The 23,589-nt window shown below is 46.6% G+C and overlaps 1 protein-coding gene and 1 long non-coding RNA gene across 4 annotated transcripts; both read left to right on the top strand.

Annotated features, from left to right (window-relative positions):
- Positions 1–15,277: 15,277 nt before the first annotated feature.
- Positions 15,278–19,485, top strand: LOC100822919. Of its 3 annotated transcripts, none has more exons than XM_014895924.2 (4): positions 15,279–16,033; positions 16,625–16,859; positions 18,528–18,604; positions 19,127–19,485. In XM_014895924.2, the coding sequence occupies exons 1-4, from the start codon at positions 15,410–15,412 to the stop codon at positions 19,274–19,276; spliced, it is 1,086 nt and encodes a 361-aa protein (XP_014751410.1). In that variant the 5' UTR covers positions 15,279–15,409; the 3' UTR covers positions 19,277–19,485. The 3 variants fall into 3 exon arrangements, with proteins under 3 accessions (XP_014751411.1, XP_014751410.1, XP_003580242.1); XM_003580194.4 differs by having other exon boundaries at positions 15,290–16,033; positions 19,122–19,485; XM_014895925.2 differs by lacking the exon at positions 18,528–18,604 and having other exon boundaries at positions 15,278–16,033; positions 19,122–19,258.
- Positions 19,486–22,089: 2,604 nt separating this feature from the next.
- LOC104585393 lies at positions 22,090–22,997 on the top strand. The gene is made up of 2 exons (XR_002961320.1): positions 22,090–22,494; positions 22,582–22,997. It is a non-coding gene; the product is annotated as an uncharacterized LOC104585393 (long non-coding RNA).
- Positions 22,998–23,589: the final 592 nt, after the last annotated feature.

Raw genomic sequence — 23,589 nt, 5'->3', positions numbered from 1 at the left:
CCGTTTGCTTTTTGGTGTTTGGTTATGGTGGGACCGTTCAAGTGGGCGTGAGGAGGCATGACGCATATCTTGGTTATGGTCGACAAGTTCACCAAGTGGATTGAGGTAAAGCCGATACGAAAATGTGACGGCAAAACTGCGGTATCATTCCTGAAAGACATTATCTTGAGATATGGGTACCCGCACAGTGTCATCACGGATAATGGAATGAACTTTGCGGAAGGACCTTTCGCGCGATTTTGTGCGGAAAAGAAAATCAGACTGGATATCGCTTCCGTAGCACATCCTCAGTCCAATGGACAAGTTGAAAGAGCAAACGGCATGGTTTTAGCCGGCATTAAACCTCGGCTAATCGAACCATTGAAACGTACTCCAGGATGCTGACTGGACGAACTCTCGGGTGCGCTATGGAGTCTCCGGACGACTTGCATTCGCTCCACAGGCTACACGCCATTTTTCTCGTATACGGGATGGAAGCTGTCATACCAGCCGACATTGAACATGACTCTCCACGAGTGACCATGTATACGGAAGCTGAGGTAAAAGAGGCCCGAGAAAATGATGTCGACCTGCTCGAAGAAGCACGGGAATTGACTTTGTCTCGGTCGGCTATCTATCAACAGCACCTAAGGCGTTATCACAGCCGAAAGGTCAATCCGCGGGTATTCCGGGAAGGGGACCTCGTTCTCCGACTTGTGCAGTGCACAGCCGGCATGCACAAACTGTCACCCCCATGGGAAGGACCCTTCATTGTGAGCAAAGCGCTTCACAATGATTCCTAATATCTTATAGATGCACAAGATCCCAAGGCGAACAGGATGGACCGGTCAGGCGAGGAGACCAAGAGGCCATGGAATGTAGCTTTGCTTCGTCCGTTCTATACATGAGAGATTAGTATTTGTATTGTTTCCTTTTTATGTTGAATGTTTTAATACAATGAAATTATCCGCTGGGTTCTTAAAAGGAACTCGAAGACTTCCATGTCATTTAAATGTTGTATCGCAATTATCTTGCCTATGTCGGCGTGGCTTAGTTGTGTAATCTTATATCGGTTTAGTAGTGTGTCAGTATTGAAAATCCCCTCTATTACTTCGCTGTTGTCCGCAACCCGGCTTCATGGCAAGTTAGAGATGGGTACGAGATAACTGAACACATGAAAAGCGATTACGAAAACAAGCAAAAAAGCGATCCGGGATGCGTATTGTCTTAACCCGGCATTTCTTTCCTAACTCGGTTATTGCCAAGCGAATTTGTCGAGCTCATTTTTTCCAAAAGGGTAGTTTTATGACTTTGCGATTCATACGTCGAACACCGATAAGGCAGACAAAAGAGCCGAGGTCATAAAATTTTACTAAAAGGAAAAATGGACTCGGGGACTCGGTCGGAAATTTGATAAGCAAAAGACTTATATAAATTAAGAACACGATGTCTTGCAAACAAAAATATATTATCCGGTTACATATGCACCCGGCATCCCGGGATCTAACAATTCTAAAGTTTTTCTTTCCGGCAAAGCCAAGAAGAAACAGAGGGGTTGTTGGCGCCGGAACTCGGAGCATCCGTCGCGGTGGAGGCCGACTCGACGACAATCTCCTCGTCCACTGCCTCCTCTTCATCGCCATCGGTCATCTCGGCCTCAGCCTCGGATGTTGGGCCCTCAACAAACGTATGCACGTCGGTATACTGGATGATGGAATAGGCCCGCTCCTTGCGCTTGGCGATCAGCTCCGGGTCCGAGAGGTAGGGGCAACCGGCACACATTGACTGCAGCACGTCGAGGTTGAGGCCATCGTACCAAGACATTACGAACGACAAGGCCTCATCGGTGCCAACACGCGCGGCCGATTCCCGCCACTCGTTGAGGCGATCCTCCGCCTCCAGCAGGCGCATTGCCAATTGTGGGATGCCGGTCGGAGCCAATTCTCCCGGCCACAAACCCCGGAAGATCTGGATGCCGGCATTCAACATGTTGATCCTGAACGACTTTAGAGGCTTTACCCGGCTAGCAATGCTAACCAGGTAATCCACTAAGTCGTATTCAAAGGCTTCACTTGTCCCGGCCGGATCCCTCTTCCTGCGCACCTTGAGCACAGCAGATTGGGCGGTCTCGACCGACTGTGGAAAGAATTCTGACAAAAGCACAGAAGATAGTAATGAGTCTTGGCATCCTCTTACTATTATTCGGACAGGTGATCAGATGGAGAAATTTGTGTCAGGGCAACTAACTGGTCAGCAAGGTGTCGATCTTGACAAGCTCATGCTGGACAACTTTGCACAGCGGGTCTTCTCGGCATCCTCTTTCTCGGCGGCAATGGCACGGGTCTCAATCTCGGCGACCAGACCATTGCACTTTTGCACCTCGTTCTCCAGACGGATCCTCTCATCGGCCTGGGTAGAGAGGGCCGAGGTGAGTTCACCCACCTCGGTCTTATGTGCCTCCGCTTGCGCCGCAGCGCCTGCAGCCAAGCCACGTCCTCCCGGTGCTGATCTGCTAGCCGAGTCTTTTCATCTGTTTGGCAGACATACATTACAGAAGCCACCGATTCTGGAGTCGTTGCAGGTGGAGGTCCCACCAGCGGGCTTTGCCGGGCCGAAGGGTGCTGGAGGTCACCTCGTAATTGTCGGCGCTGTTCCAGTCCGTTACGAACTCGCCCAGCGACCCCCAGCTGTGCCCGCTGGTCGTCCGCAGGGGAACTCCCTGGTGCCTTCCGGAAGGCTGCGGGCCAGAGGAACCCGGAGCCGCCGATCCTGTCGGGGTTGCGGAGCTCTTAGCCTTCTTGGCTTTTGCAGGAGCAAGCTGGGTAGCTTGCGGCTGCGGGGGCGGCGATGGAGCTGTCGGAGTCGGTTGCGGCGCTTGGGGTTCTTGGGGCCCCGTTGTCGGCTATTGCGCGGTCTTCGTCGTCTACGGCTCCGTCAACGTCTCGATTGCCGCTGAAGAAGGAGCAGTCCCGACAGCCGAGGTCCCAGCTGAGGCGACGTTCGGCGCATCGACGCTCGGGCCGACATCCTGGACAGAGGATGTCGGATCCATGGCGGTCTCGGTCTCACCCGTGGCTTGGGTCCCAGCCTCGCCACAGGGAGATGGGGCCACCGGAATCTCAGACGCGATACACGTCTGAGATTGCGTGGCCGTCAGAGCCGCCCTGCAGAGATAAAAGTTAGACGTTGGCATAACAATAAAGAAGGAAACCGACATCGATGGTTGAGGTAATATCGGCCTTACCCAGCGACCAGGGGCTTAGGCTTGGGTCCACGTGCCGCAATTTGCTTCCGCTTCACGTTCTGCGGAAGATCTTTTTCAGCGGGGCGCTTCACGACTGCGCGTTTCTCTCGGATTGGCGCCGCAGCGACAGCCGGGTCTGATGCCTCAGCAGCAGGCTCGCCCAAGTCGGCTATTTCAGGGATAGAGCAGGAATAAGTATTTTGGTGACGAATACTATAAGGACTGCGAGAAAGTGTGGGAGATCGTTATATTCGACACGACGAGGGCCGGCATGGGCGATCGGCATGAAATCCTCGGAGTCCGGGTCCTCGGCGTCAATGGACATGCGCGGGGCCGTGAAGCGTTTGTCCGGGGAATTCCCATCCTCGTTGCGCTGAAGAGAGAACCTCTGCATAAAAAGATCAGATTGAGCGGAGATAAGCCTTCGTCAGGTAAATGCCGGCATAACCATATGTCGGATGCGAACAGGAATTAAATGAGAACAAAACTTACCGGAGGAGCGTGGAGATCCCGGCTGTATGCCGGCACGCCCCATGTCCATCGCTCCGACATGCTCGTCTTGGCGATCGCCTTGACCCGGCGCCAGACTTCAGCATGAGTGAGCTTGAAGGTTGACACTCTGTCCGGATCAAACTGGCCGCCATAGAAGCACATCTTGTGTACTCGGTGCTGGAGCGGACATAGACATCGGTATATGAAGGTGGCCAACAAGTCGTCAGCCGTCAGCCCGTTGTCCTTCAGTTCGAGGATGCCGGCGTGGATCTCATTGACCTCCGGGAGGGTTTCTTTCAGATCATACGTCCAGTTCCTCTTCTCCTCCGAGGGGCTGACTTCGAATCCCGACATCTGTCGGTGTCGGAGGTGTTCTTGACGTAAAAGAAGGTCTTGAGCCACTTTTTACAGGACACAAGACCCTGGATCCTAGGGAAGGCCGAACCTCGACGAGGTATAACAGTGGCGGCGCCGCATTGGGTCATCGGCTTACCGGCGCCGGGATTCTCCTTGTCGGGAAGAACCTGGGGCCGGAACATAAAGTACCTGGCCCACAGGTCAATAGAGGGCCAGAGGTCAAGATAGCCCTCGCAACAGGTGACGAATGTCGAAAGAGTAAGGATGTCATTCGCCGGAAGGTGGTGCAGCTGGAGGCTGAAAAAATCTAGGAAATTCCTAAGAAAATCGCTAGCAGGAAGAGCGAAACCGCGTTCGAAGTGAGTAAGGAAAACGACATGCTCAGCAAGCTCCGGAGTAGGCACGGTCTCGTCACCGGGAACCTGGCATTCAACGTCGTCCGGAATCCGCCGGGAGCGACGGAGCCACTCGATGTCCGCCGGAGAGACATCGGAGCCCTCCTAGCCGGCTCGCTCCGAACCAATCCTCTCCTCAGCCTGCTGAGCAGCAGGGTCGGCGTCGGGGTTGCGGGAAGAAGAAGCCATGGATTTGTGAGTAGATCTAGGGTTTGCCTTTTTGGGGAGAAGGTGCTTGTGCGAGGCTTGAACGAGCAAGGAAGAGCGGCGGAGAGCCAAGCGAGAGCGCGCGAGCTGGCGGCGGCGAGCTTGGGGGCTGAGAACTAGGAATCGCGGCGGCGGAGGAGCTTGAAGCTAGCAGTGACGGCAAAGTGCGCAAAGAGCAAAGGGGCAGAGGAGAACACGGAAGACGAAGAGTGCGAAGGATTTTTTACCCTCGCCCCTCCCTTCTATTTATACTCATGGCGCAGTAATGGGGTGCGGATCCCCCGCGCCCACTATCTCCGTGGCCAACGGGAATAATGCGCACGACTTGGGGGCAATTATTCCCATCAAAGCGCATATGCTTGGTTACCGCGCGGCGTGGGACATAGAATCCTGTCGGATCCGGGAGGATAAGTGTCCGCATGGGAACCGAAATTCCCCTCTTAATGGCTCTGTCGGCTTTGTTGTCCGATGAAACACTGTGCTCGCCTCAAAAAGCGCACCGGCAGTAAATCGGATCTTATCCTCCCGTTAGTTTAGAGGAGTCCAGAGTCCAAGTCACAGGTGGTGTCTATATCGGCAGAAGTAAGTTTTCAACGGTCAGTCATGGAGAAGAAAAGAATCTCGGCTAGGGGTTGGATAAGCACGCCGACCCGGAATGTCAGAATGAGCTGATCTCGGCTAGGAGAACTCGGGGCTGTCTCGGCATCCTTCTCGACTAGGCCCTAGCAGGCTTTGGTGGTTTGTCTATGGAAAACTGTCGTGGCCCGACATTCTTCCCTGCCGGACCGCAACAGCTTCGTGGACTAGTGTCGGGGGGATGACCCTGGGTAGGGTCATGACGACACAACTTTAGCCGAGATAACGGAGGCAAAGCCGGCATGGTTATGTATGACGGCATTGTAAAGTCAAACTAACACTAAGCCGACATCCTGGACGTATGCCAGTATGACTATATTGTCTTATGAGCTTGCAGGATAAGGACGAGCACCTTAATCTCGGCCCACGCCGAGATCTCTCAACGGTCTTATTCTGACCACGTGGCAGACGGTAAAGCAGTGTCATCATTATCATGGAAAAGGTAGTCGCTGCTTACGTACCGGTGCCAGGCGACTGCACAAGAGAAGCATCGAAAGAGAATTTCTGACGGAAGCCGGCAGAGGATAGCGGTACTTTCTGCAGGGTGCCAGGGAAAAGTAAAGTTGTCTTGTCCCCTATGGTGCCACCGGGAGGGAACCAAGCCGCGTGCCCGGCGGGGTCCAAGGAAGATGATGTTAGGACTCGGTCCACATGTCAGTTTGACATGGACGGCCTATAAATAGAACCTCATCCCTCTGTAGGAAGGGAGGGAGTACTTAGGCATTTAGGGTTTCCCCTTTTTCTTCCTCCTCAAGAATACAGCTCAAGGAGCGCCATTGTAGAGCTTGTCTATCTCGGCTAATACAACAAAGCAGGAGTAGGAGTCTTACATCGACAAGAGGGCTCCGAACCTGGGTAAATCTGTGCGTGTTTGTGTAACTTGTGCGTGTTTTCCTTCACATCCTTTCTCCTCCGGTTCCTCCATCGTCCATCGACCCCAAGTTAAGGCATCCTATGGTTTCTGCCGTCACACCACCACGACAAAATACTCCCTCATTTTCACAAAATTTGGCATGTTTGGTTTCGTTGAGACAATACTTTGATTAAGAATTAGTAAATTAATACTCCCTCCGTTCGGAATTTAAGTGACTTTGACTTGTATAAAAATCTTATACATACATGGAATTTAAATCAATAGATTCGTTTTCAAAAGTTCTTGCTAATAATTATGGTTTCATATCAAATAAATTACATATTAATAAAAATATCATTGATCAAGATCTTGTCTTAACGAATACATTTGTGCAAAGGAGGGAGTAATTGGTTATGCTTTTGCTAACCCATAAGTTTGCCAACTTTGCCAAAGTTGATATTGAGCAAAGAACCATCCAAGCAAATGCCAAATATTTGTACCCTGCCCCAGTCCCCACCTAGAATACGCTCAAGTGTCGGATGTTGTCACCAAAAATGATCCCGTTGTTACTCCTACTCCACTATTAGAACAAGACGACGAAGGCTGAGTATTTGTTTGGTTTTAGCCCAGCTCTACCTCACAAAATATTTGACAGCCAATATTTTGGTTCTTTGCTTACCCAATATCTGGCCAAAGTCGGCAACAAAAAATAACCAGTGTTGGCTATGATGATTTGCGAACCAGAATTTTGGCAATAATCTAAACAAAATCAAATATTTAGTGGTGACTAAAATATTGGTAGGGTTGGATTTAGTTAATGGACCAGAGGCACTCTAAAGCCGTAGTTCCGCGTCGACTAGAGCAGGTTTGGTAATTCATTTTTGCGCAAAATAAAAAGGTTTGGTAATTCATTGCTTCAAGGCAGAGCGAGACTTCTCCCAGAAAAAAACACACGAAGGCAGAGCTAGATGTCCGCTGCAAGTCCGGTGCTATGGACTGCTTCACACGTAACGAATCTTGGATTCCAGATAGGGCGTAGAAGGCCCTACATGTCATGGAGCCGGTGCTAACTCCGGCTCGGTATACAATGGTCAATGGGCTCTGGGTGCCTAGTCGTCGTCCAACCTGGCCGGTGAAGTGACGCGTCACGCTGGGGACGTGGCCATCTCTGAATGGGCAGGTTGGCGGGAAACATCAGGACGACCGACGCGGTGGGCTCCAGTCACGCCCGAGGTTCGAACGATACACCGGGTCTACCAAGTTCCAACGGCAGTTTTTAAGGCGCGGTCGCTCGCCGGTTTTGGCCTCGGGTGGCGTTGTGTATTTTCCTCCTGCATTTATACAGTGCCGATTAGTTGATCTTTGGAGTGGAGTAGTACTAGCTGGCTCTTCACTGGAAAGTCAAGCTGCTTTTGCTTGTTCCTAAAAAAAACATGGCTTGTCCCTAGGATTGGCCGCCACTACGAGTCTCTCACAATATTTGACATAAGCCTTTGTCACAATTTTTCAACTCTTTTGTGTACGTGGTTTTTGTTATCGGTGTTGTTATTGGAAGTCGTCTAATTTTTTGTTCTAGGCTACTCAATGTGATTGGCCTTTGAATGTTAATCAACTGCAACATGTGGAAGAGTAAAGATGACACTAAGTCAATGAGATATAAGTCTTCTACTTAAAAACCAGACGCCTGGAAACTACCCACACTATTTTGTTTATTGTGTATGGGGTGCATGGATATGCTCCGGCCTCCGGGGCATGTGCCATGTCAACATTTCCTGCGAAGAGACATGCGGCACTTTTATTGTGTTTGTCTCCCGGTGACTTGTACATATTTTTGTATGCCACACTATTGTGCATGCCCGTACCATTCAACAGAGGCGAAGTAGGAATGGTCACTGGTTATACATGCATGCATGAAGTCCGCCATGCACGCGCACACATATTTTTGCCAGTCATTCGATTAATTTGTGTCTCATGCGTATACTTGTTGGGCGCTCGATATGACCACACCCTAGCATATACAAGGCTATCACTCTCACACTCTGTATTCCTGTAGCCTATAGACATGAATATACAGGCTTGTTTGGATCATAGGATTCCAAAGACATAGAAATAGGGAAAACATGGGATTAGGATGTCATGACATTTTGAATACTACATCAATCCAAAACAAGTGAATATCTTGAAGATAGATGGAGTAAGAGAGGAGACAATTAGAGAGAAGATGCATCGGAACTTTCAAAGAAAAGTTTCAATGAGGTTAGAGCTCATGTTTGTATTCCTCCAAAATTTGGAGAAAAAAATTCCTATCCTATGAAATTTCTTTGGTGCAAATACTATGATCCAAATGGCATCTACTTTTTTCTCCAAAAATCTTATGATCCAAAGAGGGCCTGCTTGTTCTCTTCTTCCACCATTCCACGTAGGCATGCCTTCAACGTACAGGCGCAGAGCAGCACTTCCAGAGATCGAGAGGCCTTTGCTAATGCACACCTCAAGACTCCGTTCCCACGCGGCGATACGTAAATCGCGACCCATGCATGGTCCATGGCAGCTAGGGGCTTCCTTGCACGATTACGGAGCTCGCCTTCGCCGTTCGCATCAAGTTTAACGTGCATGCATCCTGTAGAGGATGATGATTCTGTATGCCAAGTTTCATGATGGGTCGACACGTACATGTCCACTGCTAACCGAGAATGGTCGCTTATCTTCTTGGCTTGCCAACAAAACAGTGCCGAAAAGAACGGGCTCGAGCTGCCCATTGCCGCTGTCGGCGCGCAGAGTCACGGAGATGAGCGTGATGCACCTTTCCTATCTTACGGTTACTACTCCTACTCTGCCCGTTGCTGGTTTACACAATTTTGTCCAAAATGGAAAAGGAAAGGTAGTTCTGCTTTGAAAGAAAAGGATACTACTGTCTAGATAAGGTTTGGCATATCTACGTGCCTGTGGTACTAACGCCAAAGGTGCGAGGCCCCCTTTCTTTTTCGCAGATGGATATGACCAAATCTTTACAGCAATGCACTCCCCACGATATGCAATCACTGGATAGGCCACAACGGAGCATAGATCCAAGTTATAGCCAGGATGTATAGGAAAGATCGAACAAAATGGAACAAATTGAATACTACTAGCTCCCAGGCAGAGAATACTAGTACGTGCATGAAAGAGGAATTGAAAAGCTCAGCCGGCCGGGCAGGCAGTCGCGGGTCATCCCTTTTGGCAGATGCGAAGAACTCGGCAAGATCAATTTAGAGAAATTTTACGGTACACCGATACTCCAAAAACACATCATGGAGTGCCAAACAAATCTCACCATCCATGTGGAAGAACATATTAGTCATTTTTGAAAAGCAAGTTGGTCGTTTTGTCTGTCATCACGAAAAACCCTCATAGAAAAAACACATCCCCGATTGATTCGTAACATCCCGATCTAATGGAATGAATGACAACGCCGCCCCAGCCTTCCGGCGACTCCCGGGGGCCCAGCCCTGGCCTGTGTGGCTCGAGCATCACGCCGCCACCATCGATCTGGACGCGTGATCAATTTCTCCGCCGAGCGGCGTTGATCAATTTCTCCGGTGACTGCCGCACGCCCCCCTAACCCAGAATGTGAAAAAGGAAGTGTCCTCCGCGACGCAGACGGCACAGTTAATCCACATCCATGCATCCATGACCGAACTAATGGCCATGCTTTTTACCCTCCGTTGTGCCACTTCCGCCGATGGTCGACATGGACGGGGCTGGATGCCACGTACGAAGCCGCAAGCAGCCATGCCGATGGTTAACGAGCGCCATCCTTACCGACGGACGCCGTTGCCCAAATCAACGAACGCACGCACACACATGAGGGACACTAGGAAACGACATGCCTTGGGATTAGGATTTTAGGGTTCTTCCATGAGGGATGGTCAGCTATCATTCTGATTTTATTTTGATTAACAGGTAGGGATGTGCACACTGGATTAGATTCGTAAATCACCTGCACGGCTGCATGTGGACAATATAATTGATCAATCTGTTGTTACGATTTTACCCCTAATGCCAAGGAAACTTCCTAGGTTTAAGGTTGGAAAAGTGCCACCTGACCATTAGATTAAGGTAAATGGATGGTCCATATTTATTTTGAGGTACTGTAAAAGACCTCTCAATTTAAACAGCGTGATGAGCAACCTGAGTTCGACCAGACAGCCGCACTGGTTTTCGAGAACACTAGTTTGAGACCGAAAGAATGCCAAACTCCCGGGGGCCCAAACCGAAGAAGAGGAGACGGCTCCCACGGTCCCACCACGTGACTGGCGGTGGCCGGATATCCAAAGCTACTCCGTATAATGTTTACAACTTTGAAAACGAAGGCCTAAATCACGCATTCACGCACCATCCATTCCTTCATGGGCTTTCGCGTCGACATGTTCGCTTGGCAAAGCTGAGATCAGTTCGAGGCATTGACACGGCCGCCCCGGCCGACCGGCACTATGCATGCATGCAATGCACCGGCCACACGCAGCGCGCCGACGTTGCCACATGCATGCACGCCGTACGTGTGAGAGCCCTACCACATGGGGCCGGCGGGGTCACGACCGGCCGGCCGCGGCTCTTTGATCGCCGGCCGTGCAGTTAGCAGCGACGTGACAGCGGCGTTTCCTGATAGCCAGGGCCCGCCTGTCAGTGAAATCATGCCCAGATATTCGCCTCTTTTTACGCCTCTGCCCTCGTGTACGTCTTTTGTGGGTTGCCAGAAACACCCCACCGAGCTAAAGCTGGTGATTTTTTTTCTTCTTCTCTCGCATGAATATCTCGGACGTCGATCGAATCCTGTGACCGTGAGGTGCACCCGCCAGCCGGCCCTTGGGTGCCAAATGGATGCGTACATATTCGTTTACGTGCGCCCGTCGTTATCTCCAACGATGTAGGCGTGGCGTGGCTAGCTTTTATATATGTCGTACGTGGGCACTGGACCTATTTTGCCGTTTTGGTATTGCAAGTGCGATACTACGATCCATATTATATGATAAAAAAAATAACAACCGCAGTATATAAACTTGAAGTGCGCGAGCATTTTCATACAATAACTTAAAAAATGAGACCAAATGGTCCAAAACTTTATTTAGACGGGTAATTAGTGTCCAGATCAGTCCAATTAGCCACGCTGGTTGTTTAGGCGGTTTGCATTTTTTCGTTCTAGCCCCTGCGATTAAAATACAATTTCTTTCTCATCACCAATCACCGGTCCATGGAAGGCGAATGAAATTTTGCAAAAATGACCTTTTTTTTATTTTTCATTCCAGCCTAGACCTCTTCATATACCAAAATAAAATTTTGGACCACTTGACCCATTTTCAAGTTCTTGTATAAATATGCTCGCGCTTCAAGTTTATGTATTGACGGTGTTATTACTTAAAAAAAACTTGGTTTCCCAAATTTCAGCTGATCCATGCCAACTGACCCACATCTTTCCGATCGATCTCCAAATTCAGCAATGCACATTTCCCTTTTGTTTGGTTGCTTCTACATGGAAAGGCGCCAACCGATACCGATACGACGGGGTGCGATGGTGCGCAAGGGATCAAGCAGGAGGGCAGGAGCGTTGGCATGCACCTGCAGCACTTGCCAACCGGGTACTCACCACTCAAGCCCAACTGCAACAGCACCTAAAAAACCACTCAGCTTTTCACCTGCACCTTTTCCCCACCTCCCTCTCTGGCCTTTTTGTTTTGCAGGACACATCATCACCCTGTTGGTTCTGAACGCAGCATCTCACACCGTGGCTAGTTCCGGCTCTTTTTTACTCCGTCGACGGTGCGCGCGGTGCGTTCCACAAGGACAAGAGGGTTAAGTGTAAAATGGGCTGATCGGTGCCATCGGGAATCCTGGCACTTGACTTGCCGTTCACAGCAAGCAAAGATACAAGGAAAGTCTAAACCTATGCCTATAGCCTTTTCACTTGGAGGCCTCGCTTTGGAGGAATTCTGCAGTATCATTACAGGATTTCAACCCTTAAGGTTTGTGTTATGGCCTCTTTGATTCGCAGGATTTTGAAAATGAATGAGTAGGAAACACACAGCAATATGATAGGATTGCATGTGCAAAACAGAGTATTGAAAAACACAGGAATTATATAGACTTTGGTGTTTGATTCACATGAATAGAAAAAACACAGGAATCCTAATCAACATGGTCAATTAAGGTCAAACCACCAACAAAAGTAAAGGTTTAGTGTTAATATGCCACTAAATTTCATTGTCTAGTTGTTTGTGCAAAGGAATTCAAAAAAGAGGTCTAGATGGATTGTAGAAATCCTGTGTTTTTCCATTGAAAGTAGGATGAAAGGATATTTTCCAATGTTTTTCCTATACTCCATTCCTTTGAATCAAATGGATGAATAGTGTCTGTATAGGAAAACTTTTCTATTCCTATGATTTTCCTTTAGTGTTTTTGGGGTGTTTTCTAGGGTATCGTAAACTTCAAATTGAAAAACACTAGAAACCCCAAATGGTTGTTTGGTAGCAAGGGATTGGAGGGGTTTATCCCTAGTTTCTCCCACAAAACACTCCATTTTTATACCAAACTAGCAAGGTGTCCCGCGCGATTGCACGGGAAAACGTCGAATGAAAGTTGGTTGCTTTAAAATAGTACTATAAAGTGTTGAGTTGTGTAATTTTTTTGTTTAATTGAACATAGTACTATAAAAGTTGGCTGCTTTAAAATATGACCTTTGCCTTTCACAAAAAAAATGGTTGCCAGAACTCACGTCGAATGAATTTGTATCGATGATTCATTATCTATTACACTAAAAGTTTGGTCTTACTGCTGTGAAATTTTATTTTTGTTATAGATTTTTGCCATATGCTTTTATCAATCAAGCACAATATTTAAACACAAATTGTTATTGATTTGATAAATTTATTCTTTAGAAACCTATTTATCAAAATTGTTTCAGAAAGTTTATCCTGAGAATCATGCCGGACGTGATCCATCCAAGCATATAGCTTCAACAACAGATCAGTGTCAATGGAAGTTCTATTTACGAGCACTACGATACGGACACCTTGCACCCGTTCCTTTTTCTTAGAGACTTTCAAGGTCTAAATCTAGCCAGTCAATCAAATCAAATATATCATCCTCATTAAATCCTGACCCTTAAATATAAGATCTAACAGTTAAAATAATTAGGATGGCGTGGATCAATGTGGAGGCTTCCCTCGATACCCCTCATAGATGATGAGATGTAATCTAAACAGGAATAAGAGTTGAGAGGTAGGCACAACGTTTTTGGATTTCAATGGGTAATCCGAACCATCCTTGAAGTTCAATGGATAATATGAACTTATTAAAAAGAGTTTGTATATTTTGGTATTGCGGCGGTCCACATGCATGTTTATATTTTTTGCTTCCTCTGTATATAGCTTCACCCTGTATTTCCAATGTGTTGCCCAAGCAAGAAAGAAACGCACGCAAATTAGGCAACTGGAAAGTTGATCGTTTTTCTTCTTCTTCTTGTTGTGCATGATTCTTAATAAAGTTTAAAGACTCCTAGCTGGCTTGTACAAAGATAAAAGGCCTTGCAATGTATATGTCTATAGGTGGGCCTTAAACCAATTTAATTTTTCATGTTAGCCCAACAAACATATTTCATCCATTAAATTTTAACCGTTAGATATCAGATCAGACGGTCAAAATAATTGAGGTGATGTGGATAAATGTGTATGCTTCCCTTGATACCCTCATATTGATTTTATATATAATAGATTAAAACACTTCTCATAGAAGTGTTTTTAAAAAACACTAGTGTTTTGGGTTGTCGTTAGTTTTGGGTGAATACCCAAACCCCTCAAATATCAAAACACTAGTGCCTAAAAAATACACCGACACCAAACAACCCTTAGGAATTTTTCCTATTTGTGCCATTCGTTTCATAGGAATGGAGATGCAAAATTGGCCTAACTCCTATGAATTTTAAGCATTAGATAAGACCTCATTTAAAATTCCTAATGAATGAAGTGTGCATGTCATTCTAATCTTCTGCTTTTCTATCACTATGATTTTAAAATTCTATAAACCGAATAAACCCCGAATAAAGAGCCCTGCTGGCCCTCCATTCATTTTCTGGAACGAATATGCGAAAAATCTACAAATCCAGAGCTAAGGGCAGTGACCAGTGACACGCATTGACACTCACAAACTATCCCTAGAACAAATCTAACAATCTCATTGTAGAGCATCGCAATACCCTAGCAAATCAGCTGCTAGCCGGTCCGGTAATGCAACGAGCGGCACAAAGGGTAAAATTAGCTAGGACTAGTGATGATTTGTATTGTATCTCTTTCTAAAAAAGGACCACTTGCAATTAAGCAATCAAATGGTCGGAAATCTTGGAATGTCAAGGCACAGAGACACCGAATTATGTTGGCTCAGTAGTACTCCAGTAACACACCACACTTTATCTTTTCATCCTTTTTTTTAGGGAAACACGCCACACTTTATCTTGCACGGGCTGCGGACATGCGCGACAGATCTGGGCTGGTTTGACAATCCACCAATTTGCAACTTGTGTCAAGGACGATTTACCAGGCCCAACCTCATGAAGAGCAATTTTACAGGCCCATACATACATTTTTCTTTGAGAGGAGGCCCATAAATACATTGTCTCAAAAACATGCCATGTTGTAAAATTTGAGCCCTAATTGAAAAACGATTTGAGAGAACTCAACTACTCCTACTCTTCTAGTTTCAGCCGCGAGGTAAGAGCAAAGAGATGATGTGACAGAGATGATAGACAAATACTGACAAGGTGACTAGGACAAAACTGGAGCCAAAGCCCAAAGTGATCAGAACTCGTCAACGAGAAGGAAAGGAAAAAGGATATCATGAACAGGTTTTTAGAATTCGAAAGGATAATCTGAACTAAATCAAAATCCAGGATTGTAATATAAACTCCGACGCAAATTCCTTGGCCAAATTCAAACAAACTCTAACACATATACAGATGGATAAAGTGGACTACTCTTTTTTTGACAGCGATAAAGTGGACTACCCTCTATTTTGATTGATCGATCTTGTTCAGATCCTGAGAACTGCCGCAATGTCCCTTCCGGGAGGAGCATGAGTTATAGCTTGTCAGGATTTGTCATCAGAGCAGAAAGGTGCGGCACCGCCGAATGCCAAAGACGAATATGGCCACGCTATTCGGCGCACGCTGCGTCGCTGCGGGTGATACTGACACCGAGTCCAAACTCCAAAGCCCCTGCGATGTCATCCCTCCCTTTCCCCGTCGCCGGCGGCGACTACCCCGCCGATAAATTCGACCCCGACTATCTCTACTTCCTCCGCCACATTCGCCCGGACGGGAACTCCTATGTTCTGGAGCTCCCCCACGATGGCGCCTCCCCTCCCTCCGTCATCAAGTACGATCCCCCCATCGCCAACTCCGATGGCGAGTGCGTCTCTGACCCCTCCCCTGGCCGCGCAAGCATCAACTGCCAGACGGAAGAGAGGGACTCGTCGTCGGTGGAGGCCGTGGCGGCCCCCTCGTGGCTCGACTCCCTCGTAGACATCGATGAAGATTACCGTGTTTTCCTGCAACACACCCGCGTGGTAAATAACCGCTTGAAGCTCGAGATTGGGGGTGTCGTTGTGAACTATGAGCCAGACCCGGACTCAGCGCAATCTGGAGGTAGCAGCGGGATCGAGGAGGAGAGAGAGGCGGCCATTGCTTCCTCCGGGAAAGATGGCAAGGGGGTCGACTCAGATGAGCCGGTGGAAGTTATTTCAGCGCCGAATGCATGCGATTGGCGTGCGGATCCAACGCCTGGGCAAAAGGTGCCGGGTGAGGAAGATATGGGGCGCCACCATGCGGAGCCTAGCGGTGCCTCGGTGAGAATTTTCTGTACTCTCTAGTCTCTTTCATACTGTTGGCTAATAGGATCACTGTATAAATAATTTCAGTCGGTTTATACTTTCCCATGTTCTAGAAGTCTAGAACTGATCAGTGTGTGACGAAGTGATTGATACCAGCGTTCTGTAGCATGTGCCTTTTTTTTTCATGTATGTATGTTCCAAATTAATTATAAAGGGCTCCCACAGTATGTTCGAAAATTATATCTGAATCAAAGTAGTTATGAAGAAATTCATGTGTTTGGACATCACACCATCCAGTTTGAGCATTTGTGATCAAGCATAGCTCCCCTACCTTGGCTTTTCTGTTGATCCTTCTTTAGCAATCACCTAGTATAAGTAAAAGAACATAACGACAGTAGTCTCTCTGCCTATTTATGCAAATTCTCCAGGAACATGATTATCTAGTTAAATTGCTAGAACAACGATAAGCTAGTCTGCATTTTGAAATTTGGATCTCCGCAATGTATGTATGTCAGTACACGTACGAAGCGGCCATTTTTGTTTTGTATGATAGCTGCTATATGTTATCTGTTATTTACTTATTTTCTTTTTTCCTTCAATTTGTAGTCGCATAGATCACATGGTGTTATATGGCCTGCACATATAACCAATAGACCAGATTCAGACTTCAAGCGAAGATTGGTGGATGCTCTTTGCAAACCATTTAGCCGGAAAGAATATCTTAATCTGTTTGACATGGCTTCGATTCGTACTCCGTTAGTAAAGTTGCGACAGGTGCGCAATGATGAGAAATTTTACCCTACAGATGAGATGGGCAATTCATATTTTGATCATTACCCAGGTGTGCTTCTGTATCATGTTTATGCAATTTATCTAGCAACCATGTTGTTCTTTCTCTCTTTTGTTATTTACTGCCCCTATTTACTTATAAAATTTACTCAACTGGGTAAAGTAAATCCTGTATGATCTGCATGCACCACAGAACTGTATTTTTTGCGCTTCAAGAACTGTTCTGTCGTGAGTTTAACAACACGTATATGCAAGGCTTTTTCTGAGGCAACACCTTGATGTCCTTATTTTGTTTGAACATTAAGAGAAAGGCTCTTGTATTGTTTCAACGCAATTGGCATAGCATGACTTATCAAGGGGTGTCGAAATTTGAGTGCGGAATATGGTATATGTCACTGTTAATGTATGGATTAGTATGCTGCAGAGAGAGTACTGAGTACACTATACTGTTAATGATCCTCTGCTCTGGGCATTGGACTTCTGGGTTGCTATGTTCATCACTGTAGGTTCCCTAGATGTTGCCTCTTTCCCAATTCAGGCCGGGTCATTCCTCTACTTGTTGACCGGGGCTTGATCTGGTTCCAGATCGGCTTCCCTTCTTAGGCGTTTTGGGTGGGGGGCTGGCCGGAGCGGTCTTGGTGTCATGGTCGCAGATTGGGGGTACCCTGCAGCTGTCGTGAAGCGGCCTTTGAGGTCTTGTGATCTGCTTCTTCGCCTTAAGGCAGGAGGTTGGGCAAGGCGGGTCTCATGTCATTGTGGTTTGAAGCTTGGCAGCGTCTCTTTAACCTGCTCTGATCCCAGGCTGGCTGTAGGTCCAGGCTAGCCAGGGCTCCGTCTTACCGGACGACCATGTTCTTTTCTGTTTTGGCATCGCCTTTGGTGGGTGCATTGCATATGTTGTGAATCTTGTAAATTTTGGTTACTCGCGCTTTCTTTGCACTTTCTTCTTAATGAAAATGACACACTTCCAGGCGTGTTTGAGAAAAGCAATCAATTCATTTGAACATCCAATTCCATGATGGGAATTTGGAATGCTAAAACTAATGCCCAAAGTAGATGCATCCTGTGAAAGTTTTAAAACTTTTTTGCTTGGTCACCATTCTACCAGTTCCCAGTTCCCACAACTCCTATGTAGGATGGTTAGTCGATGGTGGAACAAGGGCATGTAAAGTGCATAATATACATACAGATGTACCGTACTCAGTTACAATTTTATTTTTCTTGAGAAGCTTTTGCTTTGGCAAGTCATCAAAGACATCTACAAAAGTGTTTATCAACTGACTCTTATTTGAATAATTGCTGGTGTGGACGAGAGAATAAAACTGACTCTATGTGACGAGTCAGACTCTTAGCCAAGAGTCAGCTAAGAGTCAACCTCATTGCCTTTGTACACCATCTTATTTAATGCTAACAATTCGCGTAGAGTCAGTTTAAGACGCAACTTGTTCTGGGATTCTACGTGACGTGGAGGGTCCGAAAGAGTCAATGACTGACTCTACCTTTGTGGATGCCCGATGCTGTCCTTTGCAGTGAAGTTAGACTATAAACTAAGTAACAAAGCACCTGTCATTTTTTTCCTGAGAATACTATAAGTGTATTGGTAGTTGGTGTTAATTAGTGTAATTTGTAACTGTTTGGCAAAGAATGATGTTTTCCTTTAACTGTTCCAAGCTGAGATGGTTCCGGTACTAATTAGCATTCCTTATTTATTTAATTTCAGATCTTGTTGAACAAGTTACAAATACTAGCTATTCAAAAGGTTTAGCTCTGATGCGTGGTTTTTTCTTCTGGTTGCAGGTAACCTTTCATACTACTACTTTTCTTGTGATATTAATAATGCGGGCACACATGTAATGTTCATGTTTCCATCTAAACCTAAAGTCCCTAACCCTAACACCTTATGCGTTCTCTACAATGAACTACTCATAGAAATTGGTCACAATTGGAGAACATGTATTCATTTGGTAGAGTTATAAACAAATTTGGATAGACTGTTAGTTTTGCCATGCAGCTCCAAAACGCTCAGTTAAATATCAGGTGAGCACATCTATTCTTTTGGTAGAGTTAAAAGACAATGTGTTAATGGATAGACAGTTAGTTTGCCATACAGCTGGGTATTGCCCATTTAAAGATCCTGTTAGTCAGGCTTTATATCATTGTAACAAAATCGGTTATATGCAGCATTAGAATATATGATAGTATCTCACTTGCATACTTGTTGCGTGCTACAGGTTACACATAAGTACTCAGATAGCATGGTGAGATATTTATTTATTTTGAACTGTGAAGTTTATATTGCTTTTTTTATATATAGAATAGTGCACACGAAGATCAATTCATGCCATGGATGGACGATTCAAAAGATCGCGAGGTTATTCCATTGGTGGACTGAGGTTACACATATCTTTAATTCACGTGTCTTTTATTTATGGAGATAATTCTTTATGGGTGACAAACTGTTCTCAATAAATGTATGGGAAGTGCAAATAAAAATTGAATGATTTGCTAGTTTCTCTTTCTTTTGGGGGGGCTGAATAAATGTATATATTGCTCAGTTGCTGAGTGGAGAAATCATTCCCAGCCAAACTGCATACATTCTAATTTATGCCCGGAGTGTGAGTACTATATTTGATACTGGATTTTTCATGTTGAAATTGCGGACCCTGAATTTCATGTTATATTTGTCTCCCCATCACAAAGCAGTTCGATCAGGGTAAGCCCCACTTAAAATGAAGTATGTATTCTGACGGTGGAGTCCCCTGTATATACAAATAAACTTGGTCTAATCCTGCCTCGCACTATATTCATTTTCAGCTCTGGTTCAACAGGACACCACCTTGCTCAGCATTTCTCTCTGTGGTGTTAGAGAACTTAGTGCATGAATTTCGAATTAGAAAATGGTTAGTTCCTTTATTTTTAAGCCATAGTTAAATTCAGACTCCAGAGTCGAACTGGTCGAATCTGAGGTCGAATAACAAACCTAAAGCTAGACCTGAACCAAACCGGACCTTGCTACGATACTTTAATTAGTTCAAAAGATATTTTTGTCAAAAATTCCCGATTAATATAAAGTTATTTGGCATAAAGCGAAAGGTCATCTGTAGTTTTGTACCTACTACGTACGAAGACTTGGTGACTTGGTGGGCAATATGGCACCACAAAGGCACAAACCCTTGGCTCAACAGATGTACAACTGTTCTTTGATCTTCCTTACTATGTTGCTGTGAACTTGGCGACATGGTTGCCGACAATTACCGTTGACGTTCTTCAAAAAAATATTTATATTAAAACAACTTGATATAAAATGGAAAAAAGGATTGAATAAATCATAAGTCTATTTTCAGATCCTCAATCCAATCAATGTCGACCAAGCCATATGATAAACATAATTTATAATGAGCGAACTTTCGCTCTTTAGTCTCTTGGAACAAAGATCTGCTGTCCATCCGATTGAGAAGACTGCGGCTGATATCGCACCACATGTCTTGTGGGGTGACAACTTTAGTTCTGTGACGTGGCAACTCTAGTTCTGTAGGGTAGCAACTTTAGTTCTGTGCGGTAGCAACTTTATCCCCTCACGCCAGAATGTCAGGGAGCGAACGTTAGTGGCAATTTAGTTTTATGGGCGTGGCAACTTTAGTTTTTTGCAGATAGCAACTTTACTTGGCGTGTCGGAAGACCAGGGAGCGAACATTCGATCACTATTCCATCCCTGTGATAAAAGGTCATTGTTTTGTGGAAAAAATTAAACTTAACCTAAAGTTTAAACAACAAAAACTAAATTTCGGGTAATAGACACATTATCTACACCCGGCCATCACGGTCTCAAACCACACATGCTCCACCACGGGAGAAAATCAAAGCATGCAACCGCCACGGGAAACCGGTGGTGCAGCCCTTGTTTGCTGCCGTCGTTGCCTCTTCCATGTCTTTGTCGTTCGGCGGCGTATCTCCGATGGAACGGCGCCCTAGGCTTCTCCTCAATGGGGGTTTATGTTTATGACGGTTCACAAGCCGCTTACCCTCGGGACCACATAATCTTTACTGCTACTTAATTTGCAGTTGCGTTCGTGATAGACTCGTACGTCGTCCCAACTTTAGAGAAATTACATCTTTATGCCACCGCGCGAACTCCCCAATCGTTTCTTCTCTTTCGTGTTCTCGTGTCTCGCCCAGCCCGCCGCCCAAGCGCCGCCGCTCCTCCCTGCCGCGCTCGCCGCCGCCACCGCCCACCTGCCTCTCCTCGCGCTCCTCCTCTGCTCGCACGGCCACCGCCCCGATCTCTCTCCGCCAGCGCCGTCTCCTCCTCCTCCTCCTCCTCCTCCTCGCACACACCCGCCCAGATCCACCTCCACCTCCTCGCACACGGCCCGCCCCGATCCGCCTCCGTTTCTGAGGAATCAACGCACAGCCCAAATCCTATCCCTTCACCTTCCCCTGCCCGATCCTCCCTGCCTGGCGACGCATCTGCTCCACCCCGCCACCTCCTCCTTCAACCAGCACCGCCGCCTCCTCCGTCCATAGCGCCGCCATCCTGATCCGGATCCACGCGGCCCGGTCTCCATCTTCAACGCCCCGAACCGTCCTCGGCACTCCACCTACAAGCAACGGCGGCCTCCAGGCGGCACGATGGCCTCCCCATCGGAGGCTCCGTGGGCTCCAGGTTGTCCGGCGGCCTCTCCAGGCGCATCGGCTTCGGGCGGCCTCCAGGTGTCGGCGGCTTCCCTGGCGCTGCCGCCTCCAGGCGCGGCGTCGGCGGCCTCCAAGCAAACGGCAGCGGCGGCCTCCCCCAAGCGCCGTGGGCTCCAGGTGGTCCGGCGGCCTCTCCAGGCGTGTCGGCGGCGGGCGGTCTCCAGGCGTCGGCGGCTTCCCTGGCGCTGCCGCCTCCAGGCGCGGCGTCGGCGGCCTCCAAGCAAACGGCAGCGGCGGTCTCCCCCGAGTCTCTGAATGGGATTCAGAGACTTCCACCTATTCAACATTGCCATGCTAGGAAAGCAGGGGTGGAGACTGATGACCAGACCCAATTCTTTATGTGCAAGGTTGCTACAAGGAAAATATTTTCATGATAAAAGTTTCCTACATGCTCATAGTAAGAGAGGAAGTTCGTGGCAAGAAATCCTAAAAGAAAGAGAGCTGCTGCAGAAAAAGTTTGCGAGCTTATGACAATAGACAAATGCTCAGTCAAAATCTGGTGTTAGTGGATGAGAAGGCTGTTCTCGGTATTCCAATTGGAAGATTTCAAGAAGATACTTGGGCTTGGAGCGCTGAAAAACATGGTATGTACACGGTTAAATCTGCTTACCGTCTTTTAGCCTCAAAATCCAGGTTGGATGAATATCGTAAAAATAATATTGCTAATGGTTCTTATTCTGATAAAAATCCCATTCGGAAAAAAGATTAAAACTCCTCCGAAGATTAAAACTTTCTGGTGGCGTGTCATTAACAACTATATGCCAGTCCGAGCAATATTGGCAAAACTCCATCCTGCCACTTGGGCGCAGGACTTGCTTGACAATGCGATTTGTTCGCAGGCTTTAGGGGACCTATCTTGTGTGGAATGTGGGCAATTTGGAATGCAAGGAACAAAAGAAATCATGGAGAAACCTCAATGAGCATTACACAAACTTGCAGGTGGGCAAGGGACATGGCCTCCGATCTGATTCAGACCTCGGGCCCTTGTGCAAAAGGTTCGAATAGCATCAAAGTAACAAAATGACAAAAGCCTCCTGCAGGTTTTATTAAGGTAAACGTTGATGAATCTTTTGACTATGAAGGTAGACAAAGAGCCACGGGTGTGGTGATCAGAGATGACATGTGCCAGGTGATTGCTATATGATGCGAGTGGTACAACGATATCTCAAGTGTGCTGTCAACAGAGGCACTGGCATGTCGGGATGGTGCAGAATTGATGGACAGCCTGAACTGCAATAAGGTGATCTTAGAAACAGATAATCTGGATATGGATGCGCACTATACAGCCATGTTCGCTTCTTGTAATCAGTTTGTAAACACCTGGATGGCTGGATGTACCAGGAACCTGATTTCCTGAACGCCTGTAGTCACATATGACATTACCGCACAATGACTTAATATAAGGCAGTTTCACTCTAAAAAAAATCTATATGTGTGTGATGAGTGTTCACACTTCTGTGTATAATGATATATAAAGACGGGTGTATGTATGTGTGTATGATATGAAGTAGATGTATACAAATTAATCGCACTGCAAGCTATTAATTGGTGTTAAATTTTTCTTAATCCATAAAAAATCACCACTAACGCGTGCTGTGTACAAACGTCAGAGGTGAGAAAAGTCATAGCCGACGCTTTTAGAAGCGCCAATAATAAAAAGCTACTGCTGACACATAACTATATAACGCACCGGAAAAGCGTCGGCATCGAGGATTTTAGACGTGTCAGTAATAAATATTTCTACAGTAATGTAGCTCGTGAGTAGTGAGTATGAAAGTAATTCTTATTTTGACAGAGTTATCGTGACGGTCTTCGGGTTCTTTATCCGAATTTCGTTTCTTGTTGAGATCATGCCTATATAAAAGTGTTTGGTGTATGTTAAGAGTCGTAACTATGGGTACAATTTTAGAAGTCCAAGTCAATTTTAGTCAAATTCGGATAATCTCAAATTATATTGTTGTATTCTCTATAAACATGAATTTTTGCGCGCATTATGTTTACATGTGCAAGTGAACTAAATTAAATCCGTGGCAACGCACGGGCACTGTACTAGTGCTCTATCTTTTCTTCATGATTCGATTTATCCACCG

The sequence above is a fragment of the Brachypodium distachyon genome, chromosome 5, assembly GCF_000005505.3.
Source record: "Brachypodium distachyon strain Bd21 chromosome 5, Brachypodium_distachyon_v3.0, whole genome shotgun sequence".
Lineage (NCBI taxonomy): Eukaryota > Viridiplantae > Streptophyta > Magnoliopsida > Poales > Poaceae > Brachypodium > Brachypodium distachyon.
This window is presented reverse-complemented; position numbering and strand designations above follow the sequence as displayed.